Source organism: Mesoplodon bidens (assembly GCF_964165515.1).
Source record: "Mesoplodon bidens genome assembly, chromosome: 6".
In the NCBI taxonomy this organism is placed as follows: domain Eukaryota; kingdom Metazoa; phylum Chordata; class Mammalia; order Artiodactyla; family Ziphiidae; genus Mesoplodon; species Mesoplodon bidens.
In genome coordinates, this window is record NC_138162.1 from 96846565 (window position 1) to 96862736 (window position 16172).

Here is a 16172-nt window from a genome sequence, read left to right on the forward strand (position 1 = left end):
TAGCCTCAACCTGATTAGATTGCCACATTGTGTTCTGAAGCTGTTCAACACCACTTTATACTCCCAGCAGCAGTGATGAGTTGTTGTTCCACATCCTCACATTTTCCACCCATCTGTTAGGTTTGTGGTGAAATCTCATATGGGTTTTGCTTTCCAGTGAGCATGAACATCTCTTCCTGTGTTGACTGGCCATTGGTGTTCCCTTTTCTGTGATTTGACTCTTCAGGGTATTTCCCTACTTTGATTTGGGCCATTTCTGTCATTGAGTTGTAGAAATTCCATACACATTCTGGGAACATTTAGGTCTTTAATCCAAGTGGAATTAATTTTATGTGAACGTTGGGAGGTAAGGATAAATTTCTGCCTGACTTTTTTTTTTTCGTTCTTTTATTTTCAACATCCCTGGCATTTTATTTTTGTTTTGTTATTTATTTATTTATTTGCTTCTAAATACAACCATATATCTGTACTTGTACTTTACAGCAAACTCAGTGCTTTTTTCTTTTTTAAAAAAGAACTATTATATAAACTATAATTATAGTATAATAGAAAAACGTTATTATGGTATAATAGTTAAGGGATAATTATAAGGTATATTATCAAAGTATAATAAACTACGTATATTTAAAGTGTAGAATTTGGTAAGTTTTGACATCTACACAGCCATGAAACCATTGCCGTGATCCATATCCTGAGCATACCTTTCACCCCAAAGTTTCCTTGTGCCTCACTGTAATCTCTGTCTCCTGCCTTTCCTAGTCCTCCCCTTCCTCCCATACCCAGGCAACCACTGATCTGCTTTCCATCATAGATTTGTTTGCATTTTTAGAATTCATATAAATTGAATCATATAGAATACATACTGGATTCTTTCACTTAACATAATTATTTTGAATTTTATCCATAATGTTGCATGTATCAATAGTTCATTTCTTTTTATTGCTGAGTAGTAATATAGATATCACAATTATTTAGCCACTCACCTGTTAAAAGAAATTTGAGTAGTCTCCAGTTTTGATGAATACAAATAAAGCCTGTATGAACATTCACGAAAAGTCTTTGTGTGAACATACGCTTTTACTTCTTTTGGATAAATACCTGGGACTGGAGTGGCTGGGTTGGATGATACAGGGTATATTTAACTTTTTATGAAACTCACAAAGTGGCTGCACTATTTCACATTTCCACCAGCAGTATATGAGAATTCTGGATGCTCCACATATTTGTCAATGCTTAGGTATTATGATTTCAATTTTAAGCATTTTCATAGCTATGTAGTGGCATCTTGTGTGGTTTTACTTGACATTTTTCTAATGACTAGTGATGCTGGGAACCTTTTCAGGTGCTTATTTGCTATCTGTATATCTTCTTTGGTGAAATGTCTTCTCAAATCTTTGGCCCACTTGAAAAGTTGGTTTCTTATGTTTTTATTATTGAATTTTGCAAGTTCTTCATATATTCTGTATAGAACTCCAGTATCAGATATTTGATTTACAAATCTTTTCTCTGTGGCTTGCTTTTTATTCCCTTAATAGTGTCTTTCAATGAGAATTTCTTAATTTTTGTGAAGTCCAAAGTTTCAATTTTTTTCTTTCATGAGTTTCACTTTTGGTGACATATTTAAGAAATCTTTCCCAAAATGAAGGCCAAAAAGAGTTTCATATATTTTTTCTTCTAAAAGTTTTATAATTTTTACTTTACATTTAGGTCTATATCTTGAATAAGTTTTTATACTTGGTACCAGGTCTGGATTTAAGTACAATTTTTCTTTCTTTCTTTTTTTTTGTATACAAATATCCAATTTTTCAGCACCATTTATTGAAATGACAACCCTTTCTTTACTGAATTTCCTGTGCACCTTTGTGGTAAATCAGTTGTGTATGGGTCTATGTCCAGACTCTTTTTCACTCCTTTCTTTATCTATCTTGATGTCAATACCACAGTCTTTTTTATTAATTAATTAGTTAATTTGTTTTAATGAATGAATTAATTTTATTTTATTATTTATTTTTTGACCACATTGGGTCTTCATTGCTGTGTGCAGGCTTTCTCTAGTTTCAGCGTGCGGGCTTTCTCTAGTTGCAGCGAGCAGGGGCTACTCTTCATTGTGGTGTGCAGGCTTCTCATTACGGTGACTTCTCTTGTTGCAGAGCATGGGCTCTAGGGCATGCGGGCTTCAGTAGTTGTGGCTCATGGGCTCTAGAGCACATGCTCAGTAGTTGTGGTGCTCGGGCTTAGTTGCTTCACAGCATGTGGGATCTTCCCAGACCAGGGTTTGAACCCATGTACCCTGCATTGGCAGGCGGATTCTTAACCACTGTGCTACCAGGGAAGCCCTATTTATTTATTTAATTTATTTTTTGGCTGCATTGGGTCTCTGTTGCTGCGTGCGGGCTTTCTCTAGTTGCGGCGAGTAGGGGCAGTGTGTGGGCTTCTCATTGCGGTGGCTTCTCTTGTTGCGGAGCACAGGCTCTAGGAATGTGGGCTTCAGTAGTTGCAGCATGTGGGTTCAGTAGTTGTGGCTTGCGGTCTCTAGAGAGCAGGCTCAGTAGTTGTGGTGCACGGGATTAGTTGCTCTGTGGCATGTGGGATCTTCCTGGACCAGGGCTTCACACACCCATCTCCCCTGCATTGGTAGGCAGATTCTTAACCACTGTGCCACCAGGGAAGTCCCAATACTATGTAGTCTTGATTACTGAAGCTTTATAATAAGTCTGGAACTTAGTATAAATCCTCTAACATTTTTTCTTTTTTCAAGTTGTGCTAGATTCTTTGCATTTCCACATGAATTTTAGACTCAGCTTGGCAATTTTCACAAAAAAAAGGCCTGCTGGGATTTTGATTGGGATTGAGTTGAATGTACATCAATTTGAGGAGAACTTACATGTAAACAGTACTCTGTCATCCAGTATATGAACACAGTCGATCTCAATTTTTATGGGACTTCTTAATTTTTGTCAGCATTGTTTTGTAGTTTTTCGTACACAGCTCTTATGCATCTTGTCAGATTTATCCCTGTGTTTCATATTTTTGATGCTATTTAAGGTACTTTAAAATTTCAGTTTTCAATTGTTTGTTGATAGTATATAGAAATACAATTAATTTATGTATAATGATCTTGTATCTGGTAAATTTGCAAAACTTACTTCTCAGTCCTAGCAGGTTTTGTAGATTGTATAGGATTTTCTAAATAGATGATTAAGTTATTTGTAAGTAAGTATAGTTTACTTCTTTCCATTCTTTACGTCTTTAATTTCTTTTTCTTGCCTCATTGCACGGCAAGAAAATCAGTGCAATGATGAATTTAAATGGTGAGAGTAGACATCCTTTCCTTGTTCCTGATCTTATGGGGAATACTTTCCTCCTAAGTGGAAGTTTTATAGCTGCCTTTCAGCAGCTTGACAAACTTCCCTTCTATTCCTTGTTTGATGAGTTTTTATTGGGAATGGATGCTGGATTTTGTCCAATTTTTTTTTTTTTTGCATCTTTAGAGATGATCATGTGTGTTTTTCTTTTTTAGTCTTTTAATTTGGTAAATTACACTGTTTTTTTTTTCTTGTTAAACCAACCTTGTATTTCTGTAATGCAATGCACTGACCTTATTCAGATTTTACCAGTTGGACCTTCACTTTTGTGTATGTTTATTTCTATGAAATTTTATACATGTACATTCATGTAACTACCACTATATTCAAAGATACAGGACAGTTCCATCACGAGGATCCCTTCTGCTACCCTTTTATAGTCACAGCCAACTCCCTCACTCCTCCCCTTCTCTTCTTCTGGCAACCACTAATCTGTTCTTTGTCTCTATAACTTTGTCATTTCAAGAATGTTATATGAAAGAAGTCATAGCATATGTTACCTTTGAGGATTGCTTTTTTTCACTCAGCATAATTTTCTTTTGAGATCCATCCAAATTGTTGCATGTATCAGTATTCCATTCCTTTTATTGCTGAGTAGTAGTCCAATGTATGAATGTACCACAGTTTGTTAAACCATTCATCCATTGAAGGACATCTGGGTTCTGTATAGTTTTTGGCTATTATGAATAAAGCTGCTATGGACATTTGTGTATAGGTTTTTGTGTGAATGTAAGGTTCTCATTTCTGGCATAAATGCCCAAAAGTGAAAGTTTCTGGCTTATATAAATATATCAATATGTTTAGTTTTGTAATAAAGTGCCATACTCATTTCCACAATGGCTAAACCATTTTACATTCCCACCAGCAGTGTTTTTTTTTAATTTTTTTATTAGTTTCTGCTTTATAACAAAGTGAATCAGTTATATATATACATCTGTTCCCATATCCCTTCCCTCTTGCGTCTCCCTCCCTCCCACCCTCCCTATCCCACCACTCTAGGTGGTCACAAAGCACTGAGCTGATCTCCCTGTGCTATGCGGCTGCTTCCCACTATCTATCTACCTTACGTTTGGTACTGTATATATGTCCATGCCTCTCTCTCGCTTTGTCACAGCTTACCCTTCCCCCTCCCCATATCCTCAAGTCCATTCTCTAGTAGGTCTGTGTCTTTATTCCTGTCTTACCCCTAGGTTCTTCATGACATTTTTTTTCCATATATATGTGTTAGCATACTGTATTTGTCTTTCTCTTTCTGACTTACTTCACTCTGTATGACAGACTCTAGGTCCATCCACCTCATTACAAATAGCTCAATTTCGTTTCTTTTTATGTCTGAGTAATATTCCATTGTATATATGTGCCACATCTTCTTCATCCATTCATCCGATGACGGACACTTAAGTTGCTGCTATCTCCTGGCTATTGTAAATAGAGCTGCAATGAACATTTTGGTACATGACTCCTTTTGAATTATGGTTTTCTCAGGGTATATGCCCAGTAGTGGGATTCCTGGGTCATATGGTAGTTCTATTTTTAGTTTTTTAAGGAACCTCCATACTGTTCTCCATAGTGGCTGTACCAATTCACATTCCCACCAGCAGTGCAAGAGTGTTCCCTTTTCTCCACACCCTCTCCAGCATTTATTGTTTCTAGATTTTTTGATGATGGCCATTCTGACTGGTGTGAGATGATATCTCATTGTACTTTTGATTTGCATTTCTCTAATGATTAATGATGTTGAGCATTCTTTCATGTGTTTGTCGGCAGTCTGTATATCTTCTTTGGAGAAATGTCTATTTAGGTCTGCCCATTTTTGGATTGGGTTGTTTCTTTTTTTGTTATTGAGCTGCATGAGCTGCTTGTAAATTTTGGAGATTAAGCCTTTGTCAGTTGCTTCATTTGCAAATATTTTCTCCCATTCTGAGGGTTGTCTTTTGGTCTTGTTTATGGTTTCCTTTGCTGTGCAAAAGCTTTGAAGTTTCATTAGGTCGCATTTGTTTAGTTTTATTTTTATTTCCATTTCTCTAGGAGGTGGGTCCAAAAGGATCTTGCTGTGATTTATGTCATAGAGTGTTCTGCCTATGTTTTCCTCTAAGAGTTTGATAGTTTCTGGCCTTACATTTAGGTCTTGAATCCATTTTGAGCTTATTTTTGTGTATGGTGTTAGGGAGTGATCTAATCTCATACTTTTACATGTCCCTGTCCAGTTTTCCCAGCACCACTTATTGAAGAGGCTGTCCTTTCTCCACTGTACATTCCTGCCTCCTTTATCAAAGATAAGGTGACCATATGTGTGTGGGTTTATCTCTGGACTTTCTATCCTGTTCGATTGATCTATCTTTCCATTTTTGTGCCAGTACCATACTGTCTTGATTACTGTAGCTTTGTAGTATAGTCCGAAGTCAGGGAGCCTGATTCCTCCAGCTCCGTTTTTTGTTCTCAAGCTTGCTTTGGCTATTCGGGGTCTTTTGTGTCTCCATACAAATTGTGAAATTTTTTGTTCTAGTTCTGTGAAAAATGCCAGTGGTGGTTTGATAGGGATTGCATTGAATCTGTAGATTGCTTTGGGTAGTAGAGTCATTATCACAATGTTGATTCTACCAACCCAAGAACATGGTATATCTCTCCATCTATTTGTATCATCTTTAATTTCTTTCATCAGTGTCTTATAATTTTCTGCATACAGGTCTTTTGTCTCCTTAGGTAGGTTTATTCCTAGATATTTTTTTCTTTTTGTTGCAGTGGTAAATGGGAGTGTTTTCTTAATTTCACTTTCAGATTTTTCATCATTAGTGTATAGGAATGCCAGAGATTTCTGTGCATTAATTTTGTATCCTGCTACTTTACCAAATTCATTGATTAGCTCTAGTAGTTTTCTGGTGGCATCTTTAGGATTCTCTATGTATAGTATCATGTCATCTGCAAGCAGTGACAGCTTTACTTCTTCTTTTCTGATTTGGATTCCTTTTATTTCCTTTTTTTCTCTGATTGTTGTGGCTTAAACTTCCAAAACCATGTTAAATAAGAGTGGTGAGAGTGGGCAACCTTGTCTTGTTCCTGATCTTAGTGGAAATGCTTTCAGTTTTTCACCATTGAGGACGATGTTGGCTGTGGGTTTGTCATATATGGCCGTTATTATGTTGAGGAAAGTTCCCTCTATGCCTACTTTCTGGGGGGTTTTTATCATAAATGGGTGTTGAATTTTGTCGAAAGCTTTCTCTGCATCTATTGAGGTGATCATATGGTTTTTTTCCTTCAATTTGTTAACATGGTATATCACATTGATTTGTGTATATTGAAGAATCCTTGCATTCCTGGAATAAACCCCCATTGATCATGGTGTATGATCCTCTTAATGTGCTGTTAGATTCTGTTTGCTAGTATGTTTTTTGAGGAGTTTTGCATCTATGTTCATCAGTGATATTGGCCTGTAGTTTTCTTTCTTTGTGACATCTTTGTCTGGTTTTGGTATCAGGGTGATGGTTGCCTCATAGAATGAGTTTGGGAGTGTTTCTCCCTCTGCTGTATTTTGGAAGAGTTTGAGAAGGATAGGTGTTAGCTCTTCTCTAAATGTTTGATAGAATTCACCTGTGAAGCCATCTGTCCTGGGCTTTTGTTTGATGGAAGATTTTTAATCACAGTTTCCATTTCAGTGCTTGTGAGTGGTCTGTTCATATTTTCTATTTCTTCCTGATTCAGTCCTGGCAGGTTGTGCATTTCTAAGAATTTGTCTATTTCTTCCAGGTTGTCCATTTTATTGGCATAGAGTTGCTTGTAGTAATCTCTCATGATCTTTTGTATTTCTGCAGTGTCAGTTGTTACTTCTCCTTTTTCATTTCTAATTCTATTGATTTGAGTGTTCTCCCTTTTTTTGTGATGAGTCTGGCTAATGGTTTATCAATTTTGTTTATCTTCTCAAAGAACCAGCTTTTAGTTTTATTGATCTTTGCTATCGTTTCTTTCATTTCTTTTTCTTTTATTTCTGATCTGATCTTTATGATTTCTTTCCTTCTGCTAACTTTGGGGGTTTTTTGTTCTTCTTTCTCTAATTGATTTAGGTGCAAGGTTAGTTGCAACAACATGGATGAAGTTTAAAAACTATACTGACTCAGGCATCCCTGGTGGCGCAGTGGTTGAGAGTCCGCCTGCCGATGCAGGGGACACGGGTTCGTGCCCTGGTCCGGGAAGATTCCACATGCCATAGAGTGGCTGGGTCCATGAGCCATGGCCGCTGAGCCTGTGTGTCCGGAGCATGTGCTCTGCTACGGGAGAGGCCACAACAGGGAAAGGCCTGTGTACCGCAAAAAAAAAAAAAAAAAAAAAAAGTTGCTATTACATTCTTATGCTGAGAATTTTTTGTTTTTGGTAAACCTTTGTTTTCATTTCCTTTGGATAAATACCTTGGGTATATTAGTTTTCTAGGGTTGCTGTAATAAATTACCACAAACTTAGAGGCTTAAAACAAAGAAATTTATTCTTTCACAGTTCAACTTCAACATACTGGAGGGGCTGGTTCCTTCTGGAGGTTTTGAAATGGAGTCTGTTCTTTGTCTCTTTTAGCTTCTGGTGGTTGTTGGCAATCCCTAGTATTCCTTGGCTTGTAGCTGTATTGCTCTCATCTCTGCCTCTGTGGTTACATAGGCTTCTTCCTTCTATATGTCTCTGTATCCTAATCACCCTCTCCTTGTAAGGATTCCAGTCATTGAATTAAAGCTCATTCTAATCCAGTATAACCTCATCTTAACTTGATTACATCTGCAAAGACTCTATTTCAAAATAAGGCTACATTCACATGTTCCAGGTTGATATTAATTTTGGTGGGATAATATTCAACTCAGTATACTGAGTCATAGGGTAACTGTATGTGTAGTTTTATAAGAAACGACTAGAACTTTTCCAGAGTGGTTGTACAATTTGTCACTTCCATGAACAACAAACACATGAGAGTTCCTGTCACTTCACATCTTCCCTGACAGTTTTCATTTTATCTGTGGTGATGGATGTGTAGAGTTATCTCATGGGGGTTTCCATTTTGCTGACAGTTAGTGACAGTGAACCCTTCTGTATGCTTTCTGATCATTAATATGTATCATATACCTTACTTTGTGAGGTATACATTCAAATCTTTTTCCAATTTTTCTGCATTGTTTTTATTATTGAGTTCTATGAGTTCTTTATTAATCCTGGATACCAGTCCATTGTCATTTGTACATTTTGCAAACATCCTCTCAGTCTGAAACTTTTCTGTTCATTTTCTCAACAATAACTTCTGATGAGCAGATATTTAATATTGAGGAAGTCTAATTTTCCTCTGTCATGGCAACCTGTGACCAGCGAAGTTAATACATAAAATTGACCATCACATATGCTAATATTTCTTTTATGTTTTCTTAAAATCATGGAGATAGCATTTTATGAACGTTGTCCAACTTCCAGGGATTAATTCTGATTAATATTGAAAATGTTCCCTTTCTACATTTGTGGACTAAGTCTTAAAATTCTTTAAATTGTTTAAAAGCAGTGAATGCACAGCATTCTTTCTTCTGCTGTAATCCAGTGTCTATGGTCATTTGTTTAACTCACTCCTATACTTTCCTTCCTCACAACTGCAGCAGCAGAAGGCAAAATTTCTTTAAGGAGCCATTAGACATGGATTTCTTTTTCCTTTGGAACGTTTAAGTTCATGTACAATTATTGAAGTACTTACTGGTCTGAAGAATCAATTGGCATGAGAGCAGCTGTAGATTATAAAAGAATTTATAAACTGATTAACTTTTTTCTACATAGTGGAAATTTTTGTGATTAACTGAAAAGCATTACCTTGGTAACATTTTAGTTTTTATTTCTCCTTCTATTGAGGAACTTCTGGATGTTTGAAACCAAAGTGGACTTTGTAATTCTTAATCACTTTTAGCTAAAATTTGCCACATTACTAGGTAGGCAGAAAAATGATGAATGAGTAGTCATATTAGAGGCTATGGTTCCCATAAGGGCAGCGTTAACTATTTAAATCAGTCACCGTATTTTATACAGAAGACACTGAACGGCACACCTGTAATGATGTGCCGTTTACCACTGGCCTTGGACTTTATGCCTAGCCGGGAGTATAAACAGGCCAAGGAGAAGGCAGGTGCTGCTTTTCTCTCCCCATCACAGACAAGGAGCCAGTAGTGCAATACTGAAGGCTCAGCTGTCAGAACTTTAGAATTACAACAAAGTATTTCTTGGAAACTGCAGGCCAGAAATGTACATACACGCTACGAGTTTTGAAAACGTGGACAGCCTAGCTTAACAAAATAAACTGACTGATAGTTCAATGAGCTGAAGTAGAGACCAACCATGGTGGGACCCCTGACTGAAAGGATGTTCACTTTCACAGTGAAAGTCCAGCAGGGTCAGCACTTGTGAGTGATTATCAAGGCCATTTCACAGGAGCTTCTAGGTCTAGCAGCACACACACATGCACACACACACGCACACACAGAACAAACTAAATTCAGTGAATAGTTTGCTGAGGGGTTTTTAAGTGTTAGGAAGGGGTTTCATGGTAGCTCTTCTTGTTAGTATTGAAAGCTAGCCTCTTAGACCAGATGGAATGAGTAGTTTCTGTAAAACGGTCAGGTCGTAAATATTTAATCTTTTTAGCCTTTATGTTCTGTGTTGCAACTACTCACCTTTGTTGTTGTATGTGAAAGCTTCCATAGACACAACATGAAGACAGAGTGTGGCTGTGGTCTAATAGACCTTTATTTACAAAACACCTGGTTGGCTGTAGTTTGCTGCCCAGTGTTATAGACGGGTCATAAAATTCATCTCACTTTTGATTGATGAAGAAAGAGTCAGGTAGGTCTGCAAAGGCCTGGTATACTGTGTTTATTTAAGGTTCATGGTATTTTTCATCAGCTTCTAGCAGATAGAAGCAGAATAATGGAGCAAGGCATACAAATTTGATATCTGTTAGAGCTATTTTAGGTGGAAATGTTTCTATTTACAACAGTTAAAAAAAAAAAACACTGCAAAAAGCAGGTCTTGGAGGAGTCAAAATCCTTTAATGGGTTGCAGGCCTAGACTATGTTTTTGTGTTTTACTGCTGAATTCACACTCCCAGATAGAGAACCCACTGCATAATGCTCTAGGAAATACTTGTTTAGGATGAGGGAAACACCTTCCAGTTCATTTCCCACATGGGTCTCTGACCTGTCCTCTCTATTGCCTCCACCATGGGTCCTCTGGGTGGAGTGACTCCCTTTTTTGACTCCATCCTTTCTTGTAGGAAATGTCCCTAAAGAAATTTGTAATAAGTTATGTAATTTAACTCTCAGTAAAAGCATATATTTGTAGATATTGTTTACATCAGTATTAATGACTGTGGCTTGTAATATCATTGTATTGGGGGCAGATGTATAACTTTAATGGCATCAATTTATAGGGCTAGAGCTGCCTGTGATGCTTTCTTAAAACTATTTAAGCTGGGCTGATATTTAGAGCTGGCTCATTGTGTGGGTTTTATGTGTTGTAAAAGGATATACATTAATGTGTCACCCTGGGATGAAAGGTAGATCTGTGAAGGAAATCTTTGTTGTGGGAACATCTGAGGAATGACTGCTGGACAAGTGTTACCATCCGCAAGGTACCTGTGGTGATTCTGACCGACACTTTCTCTCCAGCAGAACCAAGAACAGAATTCCAGCCCCATCTCTCCTGCCCAGTGAATTTTTCCAGTCCACAGTTCCTCCATCAATATGTGCTCTGCGGTCACTCCCCTCAGATCTTCCCACGTTCATCTGCAGGAAGCCACTTCCTACTAGAAGCTCCAAGCTGCTCGAGTGACAAAGCAGAAGATGGAGAGAGAGAAGGCTCTTGCACTGTGTTTGGGAGGCTGCAGCTGAGCGGGACTTCAAGGGCATTCTTCAGCTCATCTCAAGGTCAGCCAGTAGACCAGGAAGGCAACAGTAGTGGAGGAATAGATCAGGGGATGATCCCTGAGGAGACAGATGCAACGTTGACAGGGGCAGACATCTCAGAATCTGGAGCAGTCATATGTGAAAAATACAGACTAGGACTTAGCACAAAGTCAAGCCTCTTTAGCCTCCAGAAGCTTCATGTGTGCCCTGAATGTGGCAGAAGCTTCTACCAGAGGTCAGACCTCGTCAAGCACCAGAGGACACACACAGGGGAGAAGCCCTATAGTTGTAGGGAGTGTGGGCGAGGCTTTGACCGAAAGTCCTCCCTCACCATACACCAGAGGAAACACTCAGGGGAGAAGCCCTACATGTGTAGCGAGTGTGGGCGACACTTCAGGTATACATCCTCCCTAACTAACCATAAGAGGATACACTCTGGGGAGAGACCCTTTGTATGTCAGGAGTGTGGGCGAGGCTTTCGCCAGAAGATTGCCCTCATCCTGCACCAGAGGACACACTTGGAGGAGAAGCCTTTTGTGTGTCCAGAGTGTGGAAGAGGCTTTTGCCAGAAGGCATCACTCCTCCAACACCGTAGCTCACATTCGGCTGAGAGGCCCTTCTTGTGCCTTGAGTGTGGGCGTGGCTTCAGGCAGCAGTCGCTGCTCCTCAGTCATCAGATCACACACTCAGGGGAGAAGCCTTATGTTTGTGCCGAGTGTGGGCACAGCTTTCGCCAAAAGGTCACTCTCATCAGACACCAGAGGACACACACAGGGGAGAAGCCTTACATGTGTTCTGACTGTGGGCGTGCCTTTAGCCAGAAAGTCTCCCTCATGGGCCACCAGAGGACACACACAGGGGAGAAGCCTTATGTGTGCCCTGAGTGTGGGCGTGGTTTTGGTCAGAAGGTCACCCTCATCAGACACCAGAGGACGCATACTGGGGAGAAGCCTTATCTGTGCTCTGAGTGTGGACGTACCTTTGGCTTCAAGTCACTCCTCACCAGACACCAGAGGATACATTTAGGGGAGGAGGCTGATGTGTACGGAGTATGTGAGCAAAAACTTGGTCAGAAGACCCACCTCACCTCTGACCGGAGGACATACTCAGGAGAAAAGCCGTGTGTGTGTGATGAGTGTGGACATGGCTTTGGCTTCAAGTCAGCCCTCATCAGACACCAGCGGACCCATTCAGGAGAGAAGCCGTATGTGTGCAGGGAGTGCGGTCGTGGCTTTAGCCAGAAGTCTCACCTCCACAGACATAAGAGGACCAAGTCTGGCCATCACCTCCTGCCACAAGAGCTGTTCTCTTGACGTTTTCTTTCTTTTCCCCATGAGTGTGTAGATGGCAGAAATCACTAGGAAATGTTCCACTTTCCTTAAATTTAGTCGAGGAAAAAAATGTTGCATTCTTTCAGTGATCTTAAGATAGTTGATTTGTGGTTTACTTCTTGCACTAGTAATGTGTTTTAATTTGCTAGGACTTCCATAACAAAATACCACAGACGTGGTGGCTTAAATAACAGGAGTTTGTTTTTTCAAAGTTCTTGAGACTGGAAGTCTAAGATCAATGTGTAGGCAGTTTGGTTTTTACTGAAGTCTCGCCCCTTGGCTTGCAGATGATTGCATTCTTGCTGAGTCCTGAATGGCCTTTTTTCTGTGTGTGTGCTTCTCTGGTATCTCTCTTCTTCTGAGGACACCAGCCATACTGGGTTAGGGCTCCACCCTATGACTTCATAATATTTACCATTAAAAGTCACATTGTAGGTTATGGCTTCAGTGTACGAATTTGGGGGAACAATTCAGTCTTAACAACTCAGCCCTCTGGACGCCCCCCAGATTCACATTCTTCACATACAAAATACATTCACCCCACCTTAACAGCTGCAAACATCTTAACCCATTCCAGTATCAACTCTAAATTAAAATCTCACCTAAATCTCTTCTAAATTGAGTGTGGATGAGACTAGAGGTACGTTTCATCCTTTGCCACAATTCCTTTCCAGCTGTGAACCTGTGAACCAGACAAGTTATTCGCTTCCAAAATACAATGATGGGATAGGCAGAGAATTCACATTTCCATTCTAAAGGTGGAAAGAAGGATTTCTGGGTCCCAAGCAAGTTTAAAACCTTGCAAGGCAAATTATGTTAGTTTTGAAGGCTTGAGAATAATCTTTGGCTCTGTCCTCTGCCCTCTGGTCCCACTGGGGTGGCAGCCCCACCTTCTAGTCTCACTGGGATGGCAGCAGTGATACCTGGCCCACTGAAACCATGGAAGAACCATACGGCTCCTCAGACTTTTATTCTCTAGGCCTGTTTTGGAAATGGCAGACCTGCTGGTCGCTGTTTCACCTTTGGGGTCATTCTTTCCTTTTCTTGATGGATAATGTCTTTGTAGTCAGATAGATAGCTCTATTCTCCCTTCTTGTAGAATCTCAGAAATCTGAGAGCCTGCCTTCATTTTGTCCCATCTAGGTCACCTTTAGTTCTACTGAGATTGTTGATTGGTTCCAAACTTACCTCTCTGTCTTTTTTTTTGTTGTTGGGTCTTCCTTGCTGCGTGCGCGCTTTCTCAAGTTGCGGCGAGTGGGGGCTACTCTTCGTTGTGTTGCGCGTGCTTCTCATTGAGGTGGCTTCTCTTGTTGTGGAGCATGGGCTCTAGGCATGTGGGCTTCAGTAGTTCTTGCATGTGGGCTTCAGGAGTTGTGGCAGGAGGGCTCAGTAGTTGTGGCTCACAGGCTCTAAAATGCAAGCTCAGTAGTTGTGGCACACAGGCTTAATTGCTCCACGGCATGTGGGATCTTTCTGGACCAGGGCTCGAACCCGTGTCCCCTGCATTGGCAGGCAGATTCTTTTATTTTTTTTTAACGTCTTTATTGGAGTATAATTGCTTTACAATGGTGTGTTAGTTTCTGCTTTATAACAAAGTGAATGAGTTATACATACACATATGTTCCCATATCTCCTCCCTCTTGCGTCTCCCTCCCTCCCACCCTCCCTATCCCACCACTCTAGGTGGTCACAAAGCACCGAGCTGATCTCCCTGTGCTATGCGGCTGCTTCCCACTATCTATTTTACGTTTGGTAGTGTATATATGTCCATGCCGCTCTCTCACTTTGTCACAGCTTCCCCTTCCCCTTCCCCATATCCTCAAGTCCATGCTCTAGTAGGTCTGTGTCTTTATTCCCGTCTTACCCCTAGGTTCTTCATGACATTTTTTTCTTAGATTCCATATATATGTGTTAGCATACGGTATTTGTCTTTTTCTTTCTGACTTACTTCACTCTGTATGACAGACTCTAGGTCCATCCACCTCATTACAAATAGCTCAATTTCGTTTCTTTTTATGTCTGAGTAATATTCCATTGTATATATGTGCCACATCTTCTTTATCCATTCATCCGATGATGGACACTTAAGTTGCTGCCATCTCCTGGCTATTGTAAATAGAGCTGCAATGAACATTTTGGTACATGACTCCTTTTGAGTTATGGTTTTCTCACAGTATATGCCCAGTAGTGGGATTCCTGGGTCATATGGTAGTTCTATTTGTAGTTTTTTAAGGAACCTCCATACTGTTCTCCATAGTGGCTGTACCAATTCACATTCCCACCAGCAGTGTAACAGTGTTCCCTTTTCTCCACACCCTCTCCAGCATTTATTGTTTCAAGATTTTTTGATGATGCCCATTCTGACTGGTATGAGATGATATCTCATTGTAGTTTTGATTTGCATTTCTCTAATGATTAATGATGTTGAGCATTCTTTCATGTTGGTAATCTGTATATCTTCGTTGGAGAGATGTCTATTTAGGTCTTCTGCCCATTTTTGGATTGCGTTCTTTGTTTTTTTGTTATTGAGCTGCATGAGCTGCTTGTAAATTTTGGAGATTAAGCCTTTGTCAGTTGCTTCATTTGCAAATATTTTCTCCCATTCTGAGGGTTGGCTTTCTGTCACGTTTATGGTCTCCTTTGCTGTGCAAAAGCTTTTAAGTTTCATTAGGTCCCATTTGTTCATTTTGTTTTTATTTCCATTTCTCTAGGAGGTGGGTCAAAAAGGATCTTGCTGTGATTTATGTCATCGAGTGTTCTGCCTATATTTTTCTCTATGAGTTTTACAGTATCTGGCATTACATTTAGGTCTTTAATCCATTTTGAGTTTATTTTTGTGAATGGAGTTAGAGAGTGTTCTAATCTCATACTTTTACACGTACCTGCCCAGTTTTCCCAGCACCACTTATTGAAGAGGCTGTCCTTTCTCCACTGTACATTCCTGCCTCCTTTATCAAAGATAAGGTGACCATATGTGTGTGGGTTTATCTCTGGGCTTTATATCCTGTTCCATTGATCTATCTTTCTGTTTTTGTGCCAGTACCATACTGTCTTGATTACTGTAGCTTTGTAGTATAGTCTGAAGTCAGGGAGCCTGATTCCTCCAGCTCCGTTTTTCATTCTCAAGATTGCTTTGGCTCTTTGGGGTCTTTAGTGTTTCCATACAAATTGTGAAATTTTTTCCTGCTAGTTCTGTGAAGAATGCCAGTGGTAGCTTGATAAGGATTGCACTGAATCTGTAGATTGCTTTGGGCAGTAGAGTCATTTTCACAATATTGGTTCTTCCAACCCAAGAACATGGTATATCTCTCCATCTATTTGTATCATCTTTAATTTCTTTCATCAGTGTCTTATAATTTTCTGAATACAGGTCTTTTGTCTCCTTAGGTAGGTTTATTTCTAGATATTTTATTCTTTTTGTTGCAGTGGTAAATGGGAGTGTTTTCTTAATTTCACTTTCAGATTTTTCATCATTAGTGTGTAGGAATGCCAGAGATTTCTGTGCATTAATTTTGTATCCTGCTACTTTACCAAATTCATTGATTAGCTGTAGTAGTTTTCTCGTAGCATCT

The 16172-nt window shown here is 39.5% G+C and overlaps 1 protein-coding gene across 3 annotated transcripts in view; it reads left to right on the top strand.

Annotated features, from left to right (window-relative positions):
• ZNF169 (zinc finger protein 169) overlaps positions 1–15039 on the top strand; it is a 46632-nt gene extending 31593 nt beyond the window's left edge. For 2 of the 3 annotated variants that reach the window (XM_081237859.1, XM_081237858.1), the window contains exon 5: positions 11033–15039. In XM_081237859.1, the coding sequence (XP_081093985.1) occupies positions 11033–12582 (1550 nt within the window). In that variant the 3' untranslated portion in view covers positions 12583–15039. The remainder of the gene's footprint in view (positions 1–11032) is intronic. The other variant, XM_081237860.1, reaches the window with a different exon arrangement.
• The last annotated feature ends 1133 nt before the right edge of the window (positions 15040–16172 follow it).